This window comes from Oryctolagus cuniculus, chromosome 4, assembly GCF_964237555.1.
Source record: "Oryctolagus cuniculus chromosome 4, mOryCun1.1, whole genome shotgun sequence".
In the NCBI taxonomy this organism is placed as follows: Eukaryota; Metazoa; Chordata; class Mammalia; order Lagomorpha; family Leporidae; genus Oryctolagus; species Oryctolagus cuniculus.
In genome coordinates this window covers 16,481,599-16,504,186 of record NC_091435.1, presented here as the reverse complement: position 1 = coordinate 16,504,186, position 22,588 = coordinate 16,481,599, and the positions used below count along the sequence as shown (strand labels likewise).

Below are 22,588 nucleotides of genomic sequence, written 5' to 3'. Positions count from 1 at the left end.
AGGGGAGGATTGTGGGTGGGAGGGACGGTATGGGGGGGAAGCCATTGTAATCCATAAGTCGTACTTTGGAAATTTATATTCATTAAATAAAAGTTAAAAAAAAAAACAGTTTGCACCCACATAGAAACACAAAGTGAAAAATACTGTTTGAGTACTAGTTATAGCATTAAATTACAATGTACAGCACATTAAGGACAGAGATCCTACATGAGGAGTAAGTGCACAGTGACTCCTGTTGTTGACTTAACAAATTGACACTCTTGTTTATGGCATCAGTAATTACCCTAGGCTCTTGTCATGAGGCACCGAGGCTATGGAAGACTTTTGAGTTCACCAACTCTGATCATATTTGGACAAGGTCTTAGTCAAAGTGGAAGTTCTCTCCTCCCTTCAGAGAAAGGTACCTCCTTCTTTGATGGCACGTTCTTTCCACTGGGATCTCACTCACAGAGATCTTTCATTTAGGTCATTTTTTTTTTTTTTGCCAGAGTGTCTTAGCTTTTCATGCCTGAAATACTCTCATGGGCTTTTCAGCCAGATCTGCGTGCCTTAAGGGCTGATTCTGAGGCCAGAGTGCTGTTTAGGACATCTGCCATTCTATGGGTCTGCTGTGTATCTCACTTCCCATGTTGGATAGTTCTCTCCGTTTTTGATTCTATCAGCTAGTATTTGCAGACACTAGTCTTGTTTATGTGATCCCTTTGGTTCTTAGTCCTATCATTATGATCAATTGTGAACAGAAATTGATCACTGGGACTAGTGAGATGGCATTGGTACATGCCACCTTGATGGGATTGAATTGGAATCCCCTGATATGTTTCTAACTCTACCGTTTGGGGCAAGTCAGCTTGAGCATGTCCCGAATTGGCTATGCATATTTTGAATGTGTCTTTGTTTGAAGGTATGTTTTGTTTCTGTTGAGTAAAAAACTAAGAGTGGAACACCCAGGATTGGGGTAGCTTTATGTTTAGTTTTTTCAAAAAAATATTTTTTTAAGAGTTAGGAAGAGCAATAGACTGAGAGAATTCCTCTCTTCCCAAATATCCACAGTAGCCAGGTTTGAGATAGGCAAAACTGAGTCAGGAAGTCAATACAGGTCTCCTATGTGAATGCAAGGAAACCAACTACTTGATCCATCATCTGATGCTTCTCAGTTCCTGCATTAGCAGGAAGCTGGAGTCAGGAACCAGATCAAAATATAGAACTATTGGGGTGTGGATGTCCTAATCATTAGGCCAAACATTTGCCCAATATACTTACTTTTATAAGGAACTGTCAGATTTTTTCCAGTGTGATTTTGTTATTTATTATTCAGAAGAGATTCATGTACTATATATTTACTGATCCAACAGCACAGTCAATAGATTTTTGACAAAACACAGCACACTTATAGGCATTTAACATGACTTTATAGAATTCACTAATGAAACACACTAACCCAGAAAATAGCGTCAAAGATCAGGAATAAAAATGTAAAGAAATTCATAAATATATCTGGCTGGTAATTTTCACTCTTCACAATGCATTTGAGCCATAGAATAATCAAAGAAGGATCACAAAAATTCTTTCATTGTATGAACTATATGTTACACTCGGCACCTCAAAATTTACAGTTCATTCTTCTAGGTAAGATGATATATAAGTAACATACATGTTTATTATTTATAAAATATCAGCTTTCTAGTTTGTGCTCAGTAATTGCAGTATGACTGCTTAAGATTCTCCAAATAACATACATCTGTGGACATAAATGTCATTCTTCCATCATAACATTCACAATATGTAATGGAATTCCTAATAGCTCACCTAAACATGGACAAAAGATGCAAAACAAGAAAAAAATAGAACAGGAATGGAAAATAACACATTTATGCTGGTACTTAGAAAGTCTAAGACATGAAATTTCAGCAACTATAGTGTTTTTGTAAATGTAACTTTTATTACTTTACCTAAAATTATGCAAATAATGCCTATAAGACAGGTTTCCCTTTTGATTCATAGCAGAATTCAAAGGTGAAAAATTACGTTTTCTCTTTTTTCATAGAGAAAAAAACTCACAAGATTTTTTAAACAATACAAAGTGTACCCTGGTTTTGAATGTGACGGACTGCTGGTTTAATTCTATTACACACCAAGATTTGCCACGATAGTTAAGGGAAGACGAAGACAGACTAACAAAAGTCACCAATACAACAGTTTATTTCAATATGACTCTAGTCACTGTTTATTATCTGATCAAATTAGAAAAATGCCACAGCAGACAACTTTGTTCATCCTTCTAAGAACTCTCTTGATCTCGTCTTCCCTGTTGCCAGCATCTCCACACTCTACCAATTGGGTGGTCTTTTTTTTTCATCCCACCTTAGGGAGAAGACAACCCACAAGAAGTTGTTTGTTTCCTTGAAGTGTTTCCCAACAGTATAGCTCTCGTGAATCAGATCCTCCATGTAGATGATACTGCATTTACCAAGAGAACAGGCAATCAGAGTGTTATCTGTCAAAGCAATTCGCTTCTTACTGATTTTGCCACACTTGTAAATTAGTTCATTTACTTACTGCAGATATGGGTACCCGCATGCAATGTATGGTTCCACAATCCTCAGCTGAAGTCTTGTTGAGCTTAACAAAGGTGCCATTGAAGATCTGGAGAAGGTGAAGAAGTGGCAACACTTTTCGGACTTTGGGGCTCATACCACTGATACCTCTGATCCTAATGACAAATGCCAATTTGGGTTCTGCAGGTATGTAGAGGTTGCCAGCTTTTCTTGCCATCCTTGCTATCCAAATTTCAGTTCTGTACATCTGCCTGTATTTCTTGTGATAGTGCTTAGCTTTTTCATAGATAAGCTTCCTCTTTGCCGTTCAAAGCATCTTTTGGGCAAATTTCTCAGGTGCTTGATCTTCAGCTCCGTGAAACTCCTCCACTTTTTCTTAAGGGTTTCTGGCACAGCAGGAACTTTCTTCTCTTCTGGCATCCTCCATGGTTCCTGCTGGAAAAGAGGACGATTTTTGTTATTTTACTTTCTCCTCAACAATATTTGGGAGTTCCATATGTTCAGCATTCTTACCAAACTATTGTTGATGTCACTCTTTTTCATTGTAGTCCATTCTAGTGTGTGTGTGCAGTGATATATCATTGTGATCTTCATTTGCATATGATTGCTTCTTGAACAGTCTTTCAACCAGTTCTAATTTTACCTCCTCCTTTAGAAATACTTAATGTTTTCCATTCTTGGGCTTTGGGGAGTTTTATTTATTTGTTTTTGTCGTATAACCTGTTTCAGAATCAAATTTCCTTGTTTTATGTTTAATTCTGTTCCCTCTAGTGTACTAAATCACTTTTCACCACTCTTTGTCCTGCTTGTTTTCTAGTTTGAAAAAACACTGGCTCTTATTGTCTCCCTTCCTATTCTTCCTATTCTTGTGGGTTTGTGACTAAAAACAAACAAAAAGGGGCAGTAACATGAAAACTTTATTGTTATTTAGTGGGGTTTTGGAAACTAAATACTTAAGCTTCCATCTCTACCTGGAAGTCCTTTTGGATGTAGGAATATAGATCTAGTTTGTAGTGCTTGAATTTCATGAAGTATTGGTTGAGATAAAGGCTTCAAAATTATGAATGCCAGGCCGGCGCCATGGCCCACTAGGTTAATCCTCTGCCTGCGACGCCGGCATCCCATATGGGCGCCGATTCTAGTCCCGGCTGCCCCTCTTCTGATCCAGCTCTCTGCTATGACCTGGGAAAGCAGTAGAAGATGGCCCAAGTTCTTGGGCCTCTGCACCCGCATTGGAGACCAGGAGAAAGCACTTGGCTCCTGGCTTCAGATCGGTGTAGCTCTGGCCGTTGCGACCACTTGGAGAGTGAACCAATGGAAGGAAGACCTTTCTCTCTGTCTCTGTCTTTCACTGTCTGTAACTCTACCTGTCAAATAAATAAATAAAATATTAAAAAAATTATGAATGCCCTCTAGGAAACATTAACACCATGAGATGACAAATGGCCCTGTACCTTCAAGCCATCATACTATATGAGTGGGCATTGTAGGTAACGGGGAAAATTGTGAAAGCCATTTTTACACTGGGGTAACCTGAGACATACACTAAATTGAAACTGAGACCAACATAAATATATGGATAGTGATTTTATTCCTAACTCTACTTCCTTTTACCCAAATTATCCCAGCTATTCTCTTTCCACTCAACACAGGGGAAGTCTGATGAAGGGAAAGTTGGAACAGTAAGAGCTAAGTCTTTAAAAAGATTATTTGAGGGGCAGTGAGAGAGAGAGAGAGACAGAGAGATGGAGAGACAGAGAGAGAAGGAAGACTTCCATCTGCTGTTCTTTCCCCAAAGGCCCACAAGAGCCAGATCCGGACTGGAGCTGAAGGCTGGAGATGGGAACTCAGACCAAGTCTGCCATATGGGCAGCAGGAGCTCAATAACTTCAGTCATCACCCGCTGTCTCCCAGGGTGGGCATTGTCAGGAAGCTGGAATCGGAAGTGGAGCTGGGACTCAAACCAAGCTACTCTATTATGGAACGTGGGTACCTGTTTCATTTCAGGAAAACATCTTGAAATGCTAAGTTTCTGTGGTTCAATTGTATTTTAAATGTATTGCTTTATTTGTACTTGAATTGTATGCATGGCTTTATAAAGCTTTACGTATTTCAAATACTAAGAGTTTTATAAGAAGACTATACATAGTTTTATGCTTTTACTTAAGTAGCAGAATTGTCTAAGTCAATATTGGAAAGTATTTCTTTTCTTTTAAATGAAAATTATTCATTGCAAAAGAAGTAGTCCTATGGGGGCAAAGGTGTCTGTCTGTGTGGTGGGAATCACTTGAATTGGATCAACTTTCTGAACCTGACTGCTAGTTTTTAGGGAACAGAGAGGACAGAGAAACATATCAGAAGACATGGAAGTGCAATTGTGGGAAAATCTGTATGTCCTTTAACAAATAAAAGAAAAAATAATGCAGGGGAAATTATATATATTTTTAAAATGTAAAAAACATTATCTTACCATATATTTGGACCTTGGCTTAAAAATAAAAAGTGAACTGAGAAAATAATTTAAGATGTTTCTGAGAAAACTGATGGTTTGAATGCTGTTGGGATGATTAAAGATCTTGGGGAATTAGTGTTCTTTGGTATGATATTGCTATTTGGTTGTGATTAAGAAGGGAGTGTAGTGCCTTTTGTGAGTATTCACTGGGATATTAACAGATGATAAGAAATCCATGTTTTCCTTATGATAACAGTAGATGGTAAAGTGAATCTATCTGTATTCCAATAACAAGTTTGAAAGCTCAGTTTTATTCATCCTTCCAGTTCATATTTTTGAGAAAGATGTAAATGTTTAAATGTAAGATAATATGATATTATCATATGGTCAAGTATATTAAAGAAATTTTAATTCTCTCCAAGAGCCTGATGTCTAAGTTTTGTAGAAAATAGGAACACATATGTCACATTTAATCAACTATAGATGATAAATGTAAAATAATATAAAAACCATTTAAATTTCCAGATAAATACTATTTGAGAACAAGTTTTGCAATTAATTCTCACAGTACAATTCATTAAGTACAGAGGTCCTATAGGGAAGCAAGTGCACAATGACTCCTGTTGTTGATTTAACAATTGACACTCTTATTTATGATGTCAGTAATCACCCGATGCTCTTGTCATGAGCTGCCAAGGCTTTGAAAGCCTTTTGTGACCACAAACTCTGACATTATTTAGACATGAGCAAAATGGAAATTTTCTCCTCCCTTCAGAGAAAGGTACCTCCTTTTTTGATGGCCCCATCTTTCCACTGGGATCTCACTCACAGAGATCTTTCATTTAGTTTTTTTTTTTTTCCACAGTATCTTGGCTTTCCATGCCAGAAATGCTCTCATGGGCTTTTTAGCCAGATCCAAATGCCTTAAGGGCTGATTTTGAAGCCAGAGTGCTGTTTAGGGTGTTTGTCATTGTATGAGTCTACTGTGTGGCCTGTTTCCCATACAACCTTTCATTTTAAAGGTGACTAGGGGTTACTTTTCCTGTCTAACATGAGGATAACAGAATGATCAACTTTTTATCATTTTCTCCCTCTCAAAGTTCAAAGAGGAGTGGGTTGGAATCATTGACTAAATCAGTGGTTTCTAACCATGAGCCATGTGTTTCCCTTACTGAAACAGTAACATCTACTGGATCAGGATAAGGTAAGACAGGCACTGGCACACCACGGCCTGAAGGCCATCTTCACTTATGAAGTTGCATGAGGACAGTCACATGCATTTGTTTCCTGTTTCGTTGATAAAATCAGAACCATTGTGTAGTGTTTAACAGTCAGGTTGCCTAGGTCCCCAATCTGGTTCTGTCTTGCTGGTATAGCGCTTTGGTTAAATTACTTAGTTGAGGGGCCAGCGCTGTGGTGCCCTGTCCTGAAGCAGCGGCATCCCATATGGGCCCCAGCCATTGTGGCCATTTGGGGAATGAACCAGTAGATGGAAGATCTCTCTCTCCTCTTTCTGTATCTCTGCCTTTCAAATAAATAAATCTTAAAAAAATAGAAGACTGATTACCTTTATAAATATTTCTTTGTTGGAAACTATAGGCAGTATATGTCACATAATAGAAAGGAGCTTAATTTAAAGTTTTGTGAAAATATCTTTAAACTATTTTCTAAATGCTTTGCAGAGCCATTAGAATTTCTTGTTAAGATTTACTGTGGGGAGCAACTCGGACTAGACTAAGTTACTGGAATTAAGACTTATTCTATGCATCTGCTCTCCCACAATATGGCGCTGGGAGAGGAGAAAACAGCTTCTACGCAGCTGCCTCCAGTTCAGCCAATAAACTGTAGGACTTGCTCCTGATTGGAGGAGAGCAGCGTACTCGGCGTGTGGGCAGCCGAGTTGGGATTGGCAGAGGAGGACTATAAAGGAGGAGAGAGACGGCATGCACCAGGAACATCTAAGGGGAACACCTGTGCAGCCCCCGAGAGAGCCGGCCGGCGGTGTGCCACTCCCCTGCGGAAGTGGGGAATGTGGCCAGGGGGAACTGCCCTTCCACGGAGGTGGAAGGGATAGTAGCCAACCCGGGAAGAACCAGCAGCAAACCCGGGGAGGGCCGAGCAGACGAAAGAACAGCGCAGGGTTTAGTGTCGCTCCTCCATGAAGAGGGGGAGCGACATAATGGTGCCGTGATTCGGATAGGAAACCTAGGACGGATAGAAAACTTAGGAGGGAAAAACCGGGAAGAACTGGGAAAATACCAGAGAGAGAGACTAGCAAACAGCCTAGGGAAAAGTCGGACGAAAAAGGTGCCAGAAGAAGCTATTGAAAGCCTAGGCATAGACTCAGATACGGACTACGGGGGAAGCTGGGAGAAATCTCTAAGGTCGAAGGCGAAAGTGAAAGCTAGAACAAACAGACTCGGATACGGACTGTGGGGAGAGGCCAGGAGAAATGAGAGGGGAATATTGTTGGAAAAAACATACCGGGTAGAGAAAAATATGTTAGGGAAATTGAAGCCGCGGGGGGCAGGCCGAGGCGGAGACGAAAGCCACTTTGGGATTCTCAAGTTAGTCCGGGAATAGGGGGCGAAAAGTTGAAACCAGAAGCGGAAACGTAAGCCAGATTGGGATCCATCTGATTAGCCCGGGGAGCAAAGGACGGGAAGCCAAACCGTGGGGCGGAGACGTACGCTGGGTTGAATTCGCCAGGTTAGCCCGGGGAACTTAGATTGAATGCTAGTGGCGGAGATGTAAGCTACGCTGTGTGACTCGCGGAGGCTGCCGCGCGCAGACAGAGCATGCGGGGCTCAAGTAGATAGGGAACGCTGGGCTAGTGTGAAGCCGCGCAGATGAGAGAGGCGCGGGCTGAAGCGGCTCAGAGCCAGAAAGCCGCCGAGAAGCAGCCTCGGGGCGGGCGCCGGGAAGCCGCGGGGATAAGAGAAACAGAAGTTTAGAAGTAAAATGAGAGAAATAGGAATGCTGGTAGATAGAAGTAAAACAGGAGAAATAGGAATGCCCGGAGATAGAGAAATAGAGAAATAGGAAGGCCTCCCCACAACATGGCAATGAGAGAGCTTGGATTCGGTCTGCCTGATTAGTGAGGCGATGAGCACCTGCGGGCGGCTAGCAGCTTATGCACCGCAGGTCACCGAAGACAGGCACGAATTAACATCAATAAGGCCTCCCCACAACACAGCAATGAGAGAGCTTGGATTCGGTCTGCCTGATTAGTAAGGCGGTAAGCACCAGCAGGCAGCTCGACCAGAGTATGAGCTGCAGGTCACCGAAGACAGGCACGCATCAGCGCCTAAAAACCTCCTCACAACATGGCGAAGAGAGGACCCGGATTCGGTTTGCCTGATTGATAGGACTTGTAAGAACCTGTGGCAGCTCTAGCAAGCAGAGCAGAGTGTGTGCCACGGGACACCGAAGACAGGCGCGTATCAACGCCAAAAAATAAAAAGAAAGGGGGATCTGTGGGGAGCAACTCGGACTAGACTAAGTTACTGGAATTAAGACTTATTCTATGCATCTGCTCTCCCACAATATGGCGCTGGGAGAGAAGAAAACAGCTTCTACACAGCTGCCTCCAGTTCAGCCAATAAACTGTAGGACCTGCTCCTGATTGGAGGAGAGCAGCGTACTCGGCGTGTGGGCAGCCGAGTTGGGATTGGCAGAGGAGGACTATAAAGGAGGAGAGAGACGGCATGCACCAGGAACATCTAAGGGGAACACCTGTGCAGCCCCCGAGAGAGCCGGCCGGCGGTGTGCCGCTCCCCTGCGGAAGTGGGGAATGTGGCCAGGGGGAACTGCCCTTCCACGGAGGTGGAAGGGATAGTAGCCAACCTGGGAAGAACCAGCAGCAAACCCGGGGAGGGCCGAGCAGACGAAAGAACAGCGCAGGGTTTAGTGTCGTTCCTCCACGAAGAGGGGGAGCGACAATTTACAGAACACAGTAGTTGCTCCAGACCTGTTGAGTCACTGTCTTAGAATCTGGGAAGGGCTATTTTAGAGAGACACGAACCTAATAATCAGGTAAATTTGGGAAACACTAGCCTGGAACATATCAAGTCTTCAAAAATAGTTATTGAATTGCATTGAAAATTGGTATCATGCTGACGGGGTTTGTGGACTCAAAAGGCTTCCATAGCCTTGGCAGCTCATGACAAGAGCTTTGGGTGATCACTGATGTCAGAAATAAGAGTGTCAGTTGTTAAATCAACAACTTTCTTCCCATGTGGAACCTCTGTGCTTAATGAGTTGCACTATGAGAATTAATGATAACTTGTCTTCAAACAGTACTTTATAGTTTGTGTGTCTGTGTGGGTGCAAACTATTGAAATCTTTACTTAGTATGGAGTTGGTATTCTGTATATAAAGATAATTAAAAATGAATCTTAATGAAGAATGGGATGGGAGAGAGTAGGAGGTGGGATGGGAGAGGGTATGGGAGGGCAGGTATAGGGGGAAGAACTGCTATAATGCAACAGCTGTACCTATGAAATTTATATTTATTAAATAAAAGCTTTCTAAAAAATAAAGAACAAAAAAGAAAGAAAACAAAATTGGTATCATGTAATTGTGACAATAGTCTATACCATGAGTATATGTCATAATTCAGGAGAAAGCTCATTAGGTGAATAGTTCCTTGAATCCCATTAAATTTTGTATATGATAGTAAGAACACTGATTGCCAAAAAGAATAAAACAAGACTTATAAACATACTATTAGTCTGCATATTCTTTCTGGATTGAATTAGTGTAATTCTGTTGAATTCTTAAAAAACTCTGTAGTTATTTTGGGTTTCAGTCATGGGGAGATATTTTACTTGGGTTTTGGATTTGTTGCTTTCTTGAAAATGTTTGGATAAAGAGCCAAGCAATACATCCTTGCTCCTAAGGAAACTAGTAAATATTAATTATTATTGTGAAAATCTTGAAATTTATATTATTAAACTCAGAGCATATTTAAACTACTTATATATGTTCTTCTTTGTTGCATTCTCATTGTTGTCTAATTATGCGTCAATGGAATCTTTCCTTTGTAGCATCCTCTGTATCTCTCTTAGTGCCTTCTTAGATGTCATGAGGATGTAGTCATCAAGATTACAGTCTGTGCACTGTGAAGTCCCCAGGATCACATGGGTAATTCTGGGAAGTTTTCTGGATAAAGATTGGCTACCTCTGCAGATGCTGTTGATAATAGCACAGAAGGTGACATTTCATGTATTTCAGAGGTAACTTTCTCTTCCTGTCTCAATAGTTCCTCAGGAGCTCTGATGGTCAGTGCAGAAGAGGAAGGGTCCGGCTCATTCTGGGCCTTTCTGTTCTGCATTGTTGGTTTCACTGGAATGTCATCTTCAACTCTTCTGAAGGCAGACCAAAGAGGCCAGTTTGGGAGTCAGAGCAGATGTGAAATCCACTCACCCCCTTGGAACATGTAAGGTGTACAACTTTGATTTCCTCAGGGTTGAACTTCATTGTCCTGGAAAAGATGATTGGTGTTAGATGAACCTAGATGCTAGGATACTGAAGAAGCTGCACCTTTGTCTTCTCCAACCAAAAACTCAGAGTCAGGCTTATTCTTAACTAAAAAAAGAAATCAATTAAATATTTAATATAGAGTATATCCTAGTGTAGTGCAAATATCATGAACTGCAAATTAGAAAACCTGGATCCTAGAACTGGTATTGTGGCATAGCAGGATATGCTGCTACCCGAGATGCCAGCATACCAAATGGGCACTGTTAAAGTCATGGCTGTTCTACTTCTGATCCAGCTCCCTTCTAATGTGCTCAGGAAAGTATCAGAAGATGGCCCAAGTGCTTGGGCTCCTGCTACTCATGTGGGAAACCTGGAAGAAACTCCTGGCTTCAGCCTGGCCCAGCCCTGGCTGTTGTAGCCATTTGAGGAGTGAACTAGAGGATGGAAGAGCTCTCTCTCTGTCTTTCCCTCTCTCTCTATAATTCTGCCTTTCAAACAAATAAATAAATCTTAAAAAAAGATGAAAAAAAAAACCTGGATCATTAATTCTGCAATGATCATGTATCTTTTTAAAAATGTTTATTTATTTAATACATCATGTTTCCTTGACCTCGTTACTTAAACTGCCTCAGCTTCTATTTGCTCATCTCTCAAATGGGGATGAGGATACTGATTATGACTATTTTATGGGATCATTAGAAAGATGAAAATGAGACAATGGATAAAAAATTCATTTGATAAATTATAATGCATTATGTAAGGTGATATTATTAACTACAAAATAACATCCCAATGGTAATTATAATTCCTGGAAAGAATAGGTTTATATGTGAATGTTCTAATGATCTGAATCTATGCATTTTATTCATGCATCTATAAAAACAAATTAGCTTTTCAGTCATTTGATCATGGACATCTGCTGACTACTTTTACTTAATTGTTTAATTTTGAGGTTTACAAAAAAAGGTGAAAAGTACCAAGTTTCCATATATTTCCTCTCTCCTCCCATCCCTTTAATTCCCCCTAATAATAATATCTTGCATCAATGTGGTTAATTTATTACAACAGATAAGGCAATATTGAAATATTAACTAAAACCCATAGTTTATATGAGTGCTTACTTTTTGTGTTATACATTCTGTGCGTTTAGGTGGATGTGTAATGATGCATATTCACCATTACAGTATCATACAGCACAGTTTCATCACCCTGTAACTCTCCCCTCCACCTATTCATTTATCCCTTCTCTCTCTTTGAACCCCTGGCAACCACTGATCCTTTTACTGTCTTGTTAGTTTTGCCTTTTCCAGAATGTCACAAAGTTGGAATCATAGAGTATGCAGCCCTTGCAGATTAACTCATGTCACTTAAGCTCCTTCTGTGTCTTTTTGTTGTTTGATAGCTCACTTTTTTTATACCTGAGTAATATTCCATTGTGTAGATGCACCAGCTTGTGTATATATATATATATCTCCATTCCCATGTTGAAGGTCATTTTGGCTATTTCCATGACTTGGCAATTATGACTAAAGCTGTTATAAACATCTGTGTGCAAATTTTTGTGTATGTTTTCAACTCACTTTAGAAAATGCCAAGGGGCATGGTTACTGGATCATGTGGTAAGAATATGTTTAGTGGGCCAGTGCTGTGGCTCACTTGGTTAATCCTCTGCCTGTGGCACCGGCATCCCATATGGGCGCTGGGTTCTAGTCCCGGTTGCTCCTCTTCCAGTCCAGCTCTCTGCTGTGGCCCGGGAGGGCAGTGGAGGATGGCCCAAGTGCTTGGGCCCCTGCTCCTGCATGGGAGACCAGGAAGAAGCACCTGGCTCCTGGCTTCGGATTGGTGCAGCGCCGGCTGCGGCGGCCATTAGGGGAGTGAACCAACGGAAAGAAGACCTTTCTCTCTGTCTCTCTCTCTCTCACTGTCTATAACTCTACCTGTCAAATAAATTAAAAAAATAATATGTTTAGTTTTTTAAAATTTTATCTAAGGTATACAAATTTCATGTATACAGATTTAGGAACACAGTGACACTTCCCACTCTACCTTCCCTCCCACCCATGCTCCCACCCTTTTTCCTCTTCCTCCCTCTCCTATTCTCTTATTTTTAAAAAGATCTGTTTTATACCCATAAGCTTATCCTACTCTAAGAATATGTTTAGTTTTCAAAGAAACTGCCAAAGTTTCTTTCTTTTTTTTTTTTTTTTTAAGATTTATTTATTTGCAAAGCAGAGTGAGAGCGTGAGAGACAGAGTGAGAGCAAGAGCCAGAGAGCAAGCTTCCATTCTTTGGTTCATTCTTCAAATGCCTGTGCCAGGAGCCAAGAACTTCATTCGGGTCCACACAGATGGCAGGGGCCTGAACACTTGGGCCATCTTCTGTGGCCTTCCTGGGAATATTAGCAGGAAGCTGGATCAGAAGCAGAGAAGCCAAGACTTGAACCAGTGCAATGATATGGGATGCTGGTGTTCCCAGCAGAGGCTTAACTGCTGTAGAACACCACCAGCCCCTGCCAAACTTTCTTTTACAGTGGCTGTGCCATTTTGCATTTCCACTAGCAATGAATGAAAGTTCCTGCTGTCCACATGCCACCATTTGTTGTTGTCAATGTTTTGAATTTTAGTCATTCTAGCAGGTGTATAGTGATATCTCATGGTTGTTTTAGCATGTAATTTCTTATTGACGTATGATATTTATCTTATTTTCATATGTTTACTCACATTTGTTTATCTTTTTTGGTGAAGTGTCTGTGCCCATCCTTAGCCCATTTTTTGATTGTGTTGTTTCCCTATTGTTGAGTTTTAGGCGTTCTGGGTATTTTTTGGATACCAGTCCTTCTTTTGATATGTGTTTTGCAAAGATTTTCTTCTGATCTGTGTCTTAACACTTGTTTACTTTTAATTATTTAATCTCAGTATCATGTTCTAGCTGTTTTTTAAGGACTAATAATCCAAGTTTAGAGTTGTTAAAACATTTGAAAAGCCATATCCCGCCATTCTTATTCACATTGACTCTTTCTGCATTTGTTGCATTTATACAATGGATCAAGTCATCAACCACACACGGGCTCAACCTCAAACCTCACGTTCTTAAGCGGGATCATCACTGCTATCATCTGAGAGTCGCCTGTGGCTTGTCCAAGTTGGCTGGGTTTGGCTGCACTGATTGGAGTGGAGGACATTTTTGCTGACTGGAGTCATGCTATCTTTGCCAGTTTGCTGGAATAGACACAGACACTGATTGGGTCATGCTGAAGACATTCCTGTCTTGTGAAGCAAGTCTGTTTGTATTTTAGGTTTGCCAGGACTAGTGAATTAAAACATTTGGACTCTCCACAACTTGCTGTTTATCAATGCCTCTGACAGGAGGAGGGTTCTCTTTTGCGCTTGCTTTTTCTAGAAACATGACAACATCCTGGCTGTTGAAGAGGCAAGGAAAGGAGAGAGGGGTAGTGGAGGGAGTAGATCAGGGAGGTCCCTGGGACGCTGGGGTTGAGGGCAGAGCAGGTAGCAGCGTGCTGCCCTGACAGCTGTCCCTGCTCCTCAGATTGTCAGCGGCTGCTATGCAGCAGGTGCAGCCTGGTCTCTCACTGAGACTTTACTCCACAAAAGCAACGACTGGCCAAGGCAGTGGCTGGCCCTGGATTACACAAGTGCAGACACTCAACTAAGTGAGGTAAGACAACAGGTGCGAAAAATGAACTAAATGCTCAGAGGACCAGCCACCTAACCAAAGCTCTATTACAGCTACAGGCGAGAGAAGGAATCAGCGGCCCGTCTCTCCAGGTGGTGTGATGAAAAGGCAAGTTGGTTTAGGAGAGTTGGTGGCTGTTGCTGTGTGGAACTCAAAATCCACCCAACCTTCCCACCATCCTCTCCAGGCAGACAGATGTTCTCAGATTCGTGGAGGGGAGGGGCTGTAATTCGCTGCGTTTATCGGTTCCATTTCCTGTAGCTGGAAATGCTATGAGAGCTCTCTCTACAAAGTCCTGGAGACAAATTTGCATCCCTGTGCTTCATTTCTTGCTGCAAGAAAGTGCTGGGAAATTTAGCCCAATATAGAGTACAGATTTCCATCCTTAGATGTTATGATCAAGTGATTTGGTGATTGATTGTACAATGTATAACGGTAAGACTTATCCTTTTAGCTGCAACCTTGAGGGATTTTTAATTGTTTGCTTTGTTCAATTTGAGACAATCTGTGCTATTTTCCAGGACCAGGTGTCTAACAAAACACTTGATTCTGAGTAGATGAGACTACACAGAAGTGTGGTGGAGTTAGGATTAAACAAGTCCTGAGTCAAGTAACAGCAATTTTATACTCTTCCTCTTTTCGTAAATGAAATGCTTCATGCTACTTCTCCTTTCTATCTTGGAATTCCCTGATGTGGATAGTGGAGTGTTTTGTAGTTCGTTCCTATTTGTTATATTAAATGAATGGGTCAAATGTGCTTGGGTGATGCACATTTACTCTTTTGTTTTTGTTTTTTGTTTTTTTCTTCCAAAGCCTGCTCTCTTTCCGTATATTGGGTAAGATCATTCCAAATGTGTGTATGTCTAAATATACATATATATATATATGCATTGACTTTGGCTCTATAAATAATTGTGAAAACAAAATTCAGTGTTCTGGACACTTATTTTTAGGTAGCAAAAAGTTATGGGAAAGAATCAGAAACCCTGCTGTGAGAAAATGTTCTGTTAATGTAGTTCCCAGAATCCCCCTAAGGATGGTTGATGAGGTTATTTATATTTTGCCATTTTAAGAGACATTTCCCTAAAATATTCAGGCTTTTTGGTTTACTGACTACATGAGAAGGAGAGTGGGCAGTTTAGGGGAAGCAGGACTAAAAATAGAAAAGTTAAATTTATGTATTTAAATAACAAAAATATCATGTATTTATAACAATATCTTTTCCTACTCCCTGTGGGCATCAGGTTATCGAATATTTTGGTTAAAATGTGTTTGTGTTAAATTCTATTAGAACTCAGAAGTATTCACGTATTTTTGCCCATCTTATCTGTTGTGTATTTTTCTTTTTCTCCATTTTAGTGTACCAATTAAATGATAATTTACTATATGGTGTCGAACATCAATTGAATGTTTTTAAGTTTTATTTTTTGCTTGTATTATGCTTTATTAAAACGTACACTCTTGGTTAGATATGTCTGATAGAGTTAAAGTTAATCAGATAACTTAAAAGTGCATAATATTCATAATATATAACTGTGTGATTTTTAAAATATTCTTTGGTATTCTTGAAATTATACTTATCCTTTTCCACTCCCAGATCAATATCTTTTTTTTGTCTTCCTAAATTAAATATAAAATACTTTATATGACCTTGAAGGGCCAGAATTGAACTGGTCAGCAGGAAGAGATACTGGAAAAGTGAGGCAGGTGGAGACTTTTGCCACATTTCATTCATTCTTGATATACATTTCTAAAGTAATTTTTCATGAGTCAGAAAAATTTAAATGGGACATGTGAATACTTTTGATGTAGGAGAAAGCAGTGCAGAACTAGGAATGTCTGAAATAAGAAGACAATGCTTCCTATTCTTCTTCTGTAATTTCTAAGGGTCTCTGAGTATTCAGAGGCAAAATGTTGGGTAAAGTGACCTTGGTTCTCTTTTGTCCTCACAGCTGGAAGACCCAGGGGAAGGCGAAGGCTCAGGTGCCCACATGATCAGCACAGCCAGGGTACCTGCGGATAAGCCAGTTCGCATCGCCTTTAGCCTCAATGACGCCTCAGGTACAACCTGCTTGGGAGAAAGTGCTGCCTCACTCTTGTCCCACCTTTTCACCCACTTTGCTATTGTACACCCTCCATGGAAAATGTAAAATTGCAGGTTTGAATGATCTGACGATAGAATGTGATATTTCATCATGCATTGTTGGAGTGCAGCTTCCAGAAATGCCTCTGGTGATAGTCCTCCCCGACCCCAACTTTGAATCCTTTGGTTGTTTTAGCTCATTTTTTCTTTTTTTTCTTTCACCATTTAAACTTTCTTTTAGAACAAAGCCGATAGAGCTATAATGATTTAACCAGATTAATATGTGTCATTGTTAAAACCACGCGAAGAAACATTTATCAAAAACTGACAGTTGGATAGATATACAACTGATAATATAGATAGATAATTGGATAGATAATATAAAAATATCACTGCCCCAGTTCTAGCAATATTTGCCCAAGCTGAAGTTCAAAATGCTGGTTTCTCACTAGTGTTTCCTCACTTCCGGCTAAATGAACGAATTTCATTAAGAGTGATGAATGGGACAGGTGAGGCGGAGCTTCTTGAAATAGTAAGGTCTGAGGTGAAGCTGCCATTCTTAGAGCCCTTCGTCATGGTTCTCCTCAGTGACCTCTTAACACACATATTGAATTGCACCACCTTTGAACAAGGGACCTCACGTGGTGGGAGGTCACAGCGCTGAGAGAAGGAAGACTTGGCTCTTATCCACTGGCATCACCATTGTTCTTATTTTAGTGTCCTCTATTAAAACCACACACTCAAACAACATTACCATTTAAATCTTGGGTCTTTGGAGGACTGATACACTGGCTCTTTCTTCTCTCAATGCCCACGTAGGAGTGATGCTTTTTAAAGAATGACTAAAAAGGGACAGCAAAGGCTCTGTGAAGTCTGATGTGATACAGTCAATGTAGGCTTGGAATGGTTTATCAGGTGATTATGTAGGTGATACATCTACCCCTGGGAGGGGGGGAGGAAGGTATGTATTTCTGAGTAGGAAGAGGTGCAACGTTGATTCTTCATGATCTCTTTGTCTAATGCTCTTCATATGATCTGCTGTTGTACTGTGTCCCTCCCTAGAGAGAGATCCCTCTAAAAGACAGCGATGGGGAGAAATCTTCTCAATGGGCAAATTTATCCACCCCACCATAGAAATGACAGCTGATGTTAATTGCATTCTCTTTCGTATTTGGCATTCAACTGTATTATTTCTGATCCTTAAGACAACAAAGTAGCAGAGGCATTAATATTCCTTATTTACAGGGACAGGGATTGAGGTCTAGAAACCACACCACTAGCACCGAATGGAGTTGTGGTCTAAGCTCAGATTCCTAGAACTGGGTTGCCATTATCCCCTGCTGCTTCTCTAAAAGGAGACAGAAAAGCCCCTCCTATTTTTATGTATTTCATAAGCACAAAACTTCAAATAGCAGTTATTACTGGAGTGGCCAGCTTTCAAGACAAACTCATGCAGCCTCCAAATCCAGAGGGAAAAATAATGTATTATTTCTGTTCTTTTGTTCATGTCCCCCATGAACAGAACCACTTTTGTTACAATCAACAACTTTACAACGAAACCCTTGTGTATAAAGCTTGTTTATCCCATGCAACCTTAGTATATCATAATTTTGAACCAAATAGATGTGCTGTTCCCTAGTCCATAATTTAACAGAATTTAATTTTGTACAGAAAAAGAGTTCTGGAGAGGTACATCTCAATCTTTGGGCTGCAGAAATAGACTCTTCCTTGAGGTACAAGATGTATAACTTGTTTTTAATTTTCCACCACCCTTTGAATTTTCTTTCTCCATGCATGTTTTGTTAACCAATTTACACTAATTTGTTCTAGTCTCTATTTTCTCTCTTGCAAATGTCTCAAGAATACACATTTTGGAGTTTATTATAACCCTTCAGAAGGGTTATAATTTATTTTAAGTAATTCCTATTCTCTAGTCCCACAAAAAATGCTTATGAAAATGGAAAAAAATCTGCCAGCATTAAATATTTTGATCTTATAATTAATGTGATTCCATATTTCTACAAAGGGTGCCTTACTAGGGTATGTGAGGCAGGAACTGTGAATCGGTGTTTTTCAATCTTGCCTGATTAAGATAATTATAGGAAAGAACCCATCGCAAACCTAAGTAAGCACCCCAATCTCATGTACCGTGATTCAGGAGGTCCAGTACTACTTTAAGAGGAACGAGAAGATCTTCTCCCCTATGGACATCACAAATGCTAGATTCCCTGGAATAGCCAGGGCCTAGGACTTTATATTTTTGCATGCACTCGAGGTTGTGAGTTTACAGAAAGATGCTTCACAGTGTGTCTGGGGACACCTCCTCTGAATTCTTGAATAATGAGTGTGTGGAGTGTCACACAGAGCAACATTTGCCACTGTGCAAGCTGTGCATACCTTTTGAATGCCACTGCAAGTGGTCTGTAGACCGCACATTTAGGTGGAAAACACCCTAGATTTTCATTGTAAGCTAAGTGAGGAAAATAAGGTGGATTTTTGGGGAGTAATTCCTTATTGTTGGTAATTAAGCAGAGTCCATGAGAAAAAGGAAATGTTGATATATTCATTTCTTTTTTTTTTTTTTTTGTTAAATCTATTTGTTTATTTGAAGGAGAGAGTTATACAGAGGAGGGCCAGAAAGAGAGAGGTCTTCCCTCCGACAGTTCACTCCCCAATTGGCCGCAATGGCCAGAACTGCGCCGATCCGAAGCCAGGAGCCAGGAGTTTCTTCCGGGTCTCCCATGTGGGTGCAGGGGCCCAAGGACTTAGGCCGTGTTCTACTGCTTTCTCAGGCCATAGCAGAGAGCTGGATCGGAAGTGGAGCAGTCGGGTCTTGAACCCAACACCCTTATGTGATGCCGCTGCTTCAGTCCAGGGCATTAACCTGCTGTGCCACAGTGCCAGCCCTGACATATTCATTTCTTATGAGCCTAATCTAGTGCTTATTGTCTCCAGTTGCTTTATGATTGTTTTTTGGTATATATTTCTGAGATGATTTAGTGTAGCAGTTAAGGTCATAAAGCTTTGAAATCAGAGTGGCATGGTTTCTAGAACCATCTCCATCATGAATGGTACATATGATCATGGGTAAGTCATTCAATCTTGAAATTCAGTTTTCCCTAAGATGTGTATAGTGTTAACTCACAGGTTTATTGCAGGAATGAAATGAAAGCATTTAGCAAAATTCTTGAATATAAATCAAGCACTCAGTGTGTTCCTGTAATTATGGTAATTAACATCAAGTATTAAGGCAAGTATAAACTACTGGGCATTCTCCTACCTGGTGTCAAAATAGGTTTATAGTCCAAGTGACCTGCTGTTTTTTAAGAACTAGTTATCCAGTTAGAGAAATGTGGGTGCCTGATCTTTACCCAATCCATGAGCTACCTTTATTTGGTTTCTCTATTTCTAACATTCTGGCATAGGTGGTACATGTCCTAAAGAGGGCTACAATATGGTACCTTCCATGGGATTTATGAGGCAAGATTTGGAGAAAAATCTGTTTCCCAGAGCAGTTGGCAACAGTTTTTTTTGTAACAGATGATTGTCAAATTGGGCTTGAAGGTAAACAGGGAATGGAAGACCAATGCAGCAAAGATGTCATTTCTGGATACAAAAAAAAAAAGGGTTGCATACCCTCTAGCCAGTTTTCTGCTTTATCCTTCTATACAGAAAGTATGAGCAAAACGTGAGACCCGGAAAGAATATGATGTGTTCAGATAATACTAAAACTCTAGTCAACTGGAGCAGAGGTCTGAACTGTGGGGTAGTAACTTGCAATTTACTGAGTCCTGCTTTGAGCTAGGCATTGTGCTGGAGACTTAATGTGGAATACTTGTTTAGGTAGCAGTAGACTAGAGTACCAAGCTAGTATTTAAAGTTCAGCAAAAGAGTGTGAATTGGGTCAGAAGCAATACAGTATCAATAGTCCTTGAGCAAAGGTACAGTAATATGATGGAAATTGTAACAATTTGGTAGAACAATCTGGAATGTGGAGAGATGAAAGAACAGAAGCAGCTTCTTATAGTGGTACAGAAGCAAACTGATGAGAATGGAATTGGATGACTGAATACAGAGTACATTTTGAAGAAAGGATTAAAAGAACTTAGTTGACATAACAGGAAGATGTAAGTTGTTCACTGACAACACAATGAGTCACACAACTTCAAATAGATCATGGTCCTTCTGGAGCTCAAATAAAGGAAGCAAGGTTTTGGAAAAAATCCCTTTAAAATATGATCATCATTGCATATCATCAGGTTCCTTCATTAAGTAATACTTAACTAATAATAATCCCTGGAAGCAGTAATGCATGTCTTTAATAAGTTGATGATATTATTAGTTTTATTTCCAAGCTGGGAATTTCAAAGAGTTAACTACCTAAACTGGGCCCTTCATGGAGTTAATCTTGCCAGTAAAAACTTTGCAGAAGAAAAATATGACTCTTGTCTCTTGGGTTACTGGAGAATCACTGGCCCTTCCCCAATTAAACAGAATTTCCAGTTGGATGGGCTTTAGGATTTCATGTTAATTACTTGAGAGTTTACCTTATTTTCTACTGAACTAAATTCTGGTGTCCTGTCTTGTAAATTTTGACTTTGGAGTTCTTTCTCTTTTAAAAATATTTTAGTTTTTATTTAGAAAGATTCAGAAATACTGGTGTCAGCTCAAGCTGGTAGCTTTTAACATTTAAAAAAATTCTTTCAAGCTATTTGAAGTTTTCATATCTGGGCACAATTTATGATGTTTAAGTTAAAAAATCTGGATTCCATCTCATGGGGTATCTTTTTAAATAATACCATTATTTTCCCCTGAAATATCAAGATGCTGGGTTAACACTGCAAATTCTCTAGAGTAGCTGAAATATCTACCTTTGAATCTAGCTTTTTAAAAATATTTTATTTAGTTATTTGAGAGGCAGAGCTATAGACAGAGAGAGGGAGTGACAAAGAGAAAGGTCTTCTATCTGCTTGTTCATTCCCCAAATGGCTGCAACAGCTGGAGCTGTGCCCATCCAAAGCCAGGAGCCAGGAGCTTCTTCTAGGTCTCCTACATGAGTGCAGGGGTCCAAGGACTTGGGCCATCTTCCACTGCTTTCGCAGGCCATAGCAGAGAGCTGGATCAGAAGAGGAGCAGCCGGGACATGGAATAGCACCCATATGGGATGTTGGTGCTGCAGCACTGGCCCCTCAATCTAGTTTAACAGTCTGGGTTTTTGTGTGTACACGTTTAAAACTGGCTCTCAGCAAAATCATGAGGTGTCTCTTGCCACTGTCCCCTTTCTTCTGCTTTGTCTAACTTTAGTATTGTTTCCTACCCCTCCTAAGGGCCAAAATATTTCTGGTACTCTCTGCTGTCCATGCTTTTAGTCCTCTTTCTCTAGAAAGATTAAAAAACATCACCCACATTAAATAAGAAGTGGATCTTGAGATTCATCTCTTTATCTCTCTCTGGTATTTTGTTGTTGTTGTTATTTTTGGTGCTTTGCATTTCCATATCCACAGGGGACTTAAGAGGAAGTTAAGGGATAAAATTGCCACTAGAATTTTAGATACAAGGCAACTCAGAAAGATGGTATTTAGAAGGAACAGGTGTTTAAGGCAGCCCTTTGAACTTTGTCAAGGCACTTCCGGTCCCAACTTGACCCTACACTTAAAGCTACTAAAGTGTGCATTGACGACACTCATCAGAAAATCCCTCAAGGGTAGGTGGGAGGGGATTGTCTTCTACATTTATATCCCTGATAAAGCAAAAATTTGAGAGCCATAGTAAAACTTAGTTATCAAACATTTACAAAATCAATAATATAATATCTATAAGCACTTACAATTTATTATTCTGCCATCAGATGTAAAATTTTTTGGGATACAACAGTATTTATCAGTTGCAATCTCTTGCTTAAAGGTTACCAAGGAAAGCCAGAGAGAAAGTGAATCTTTATCAAATACTGCGGTGCTTTTACTTGTCTTGCTTCATTCATTTTTTAAAAAGATTTATTTTACTTGTTTTGAAAGATAAAGTGACAGAAGAGGAAAGACAGAGAAAGCGAGAGTGAGAGCAAGAGCGAGAGCGAGAGAGAGAAAGAGAGAGATATCTTTCATCTGTTGGTTCGCTCCCTGAATGGTTGCAAAGGGGATCAGCACTGTGGCATAGTGGGTAAAGCCTCTGCTTGTAGTGCCAGCATCCCGTATGGGCACCAGTTGAATTCTGGCTGCTCCACTTCTGATCCAGCTTTACTATGGCCTGGCTCCTGGCTTTGGATTGGCACAGCTCCAGCCATTGCAGCCATCTGGGGAGTGAACCAGAGGATGGAAGACTCTT

At 40.3% G+C, this 22,588-nt stretch overlaps 1 protein-coding gene and 1 pseudogene across 10 annotated transcripts in view; one reads left to right on the top strand and one right to left on the bottom strand.

Moving 5' to 3' along the window:
- Nucleotides 1-22,588, top strand: part of MAP3K7CL (MAP3K7 C-terminal like) — a 127,935-nt gene that overhangs the window by 67,514 nt on the left and 37,833 nt on the right. For 5 of the 10 annotated variants that reach the window (XM_051859470.2, XM_070071898.1, XM_070071899.1 and 2 more), the window contains exon 2: nt 16,137-16,245. In XM_051859470.2, coding sequence (XP_051715430.1) covers nt 16,137-16,245 — 109 coding nt within the window. Of the gene's footprint in view, nt 1-6,079; nt 6,212-10,220; nt 10,245-13,740; nt 14,293-14,373; nt 14,620-16,136; nt 16,246-22,588 lie in introns of those variants that run through there. The other 5 variants (XM_051859472.2, XM_051859475.2, XM_008267166.4 and 2 more) reach the window with 5 other exon arrangements.
- On the bottom strand, nt 2,141-3,056 carry LOC138849243 (large ribosomal subunit protein uL30-like; annotated as a pseudogene).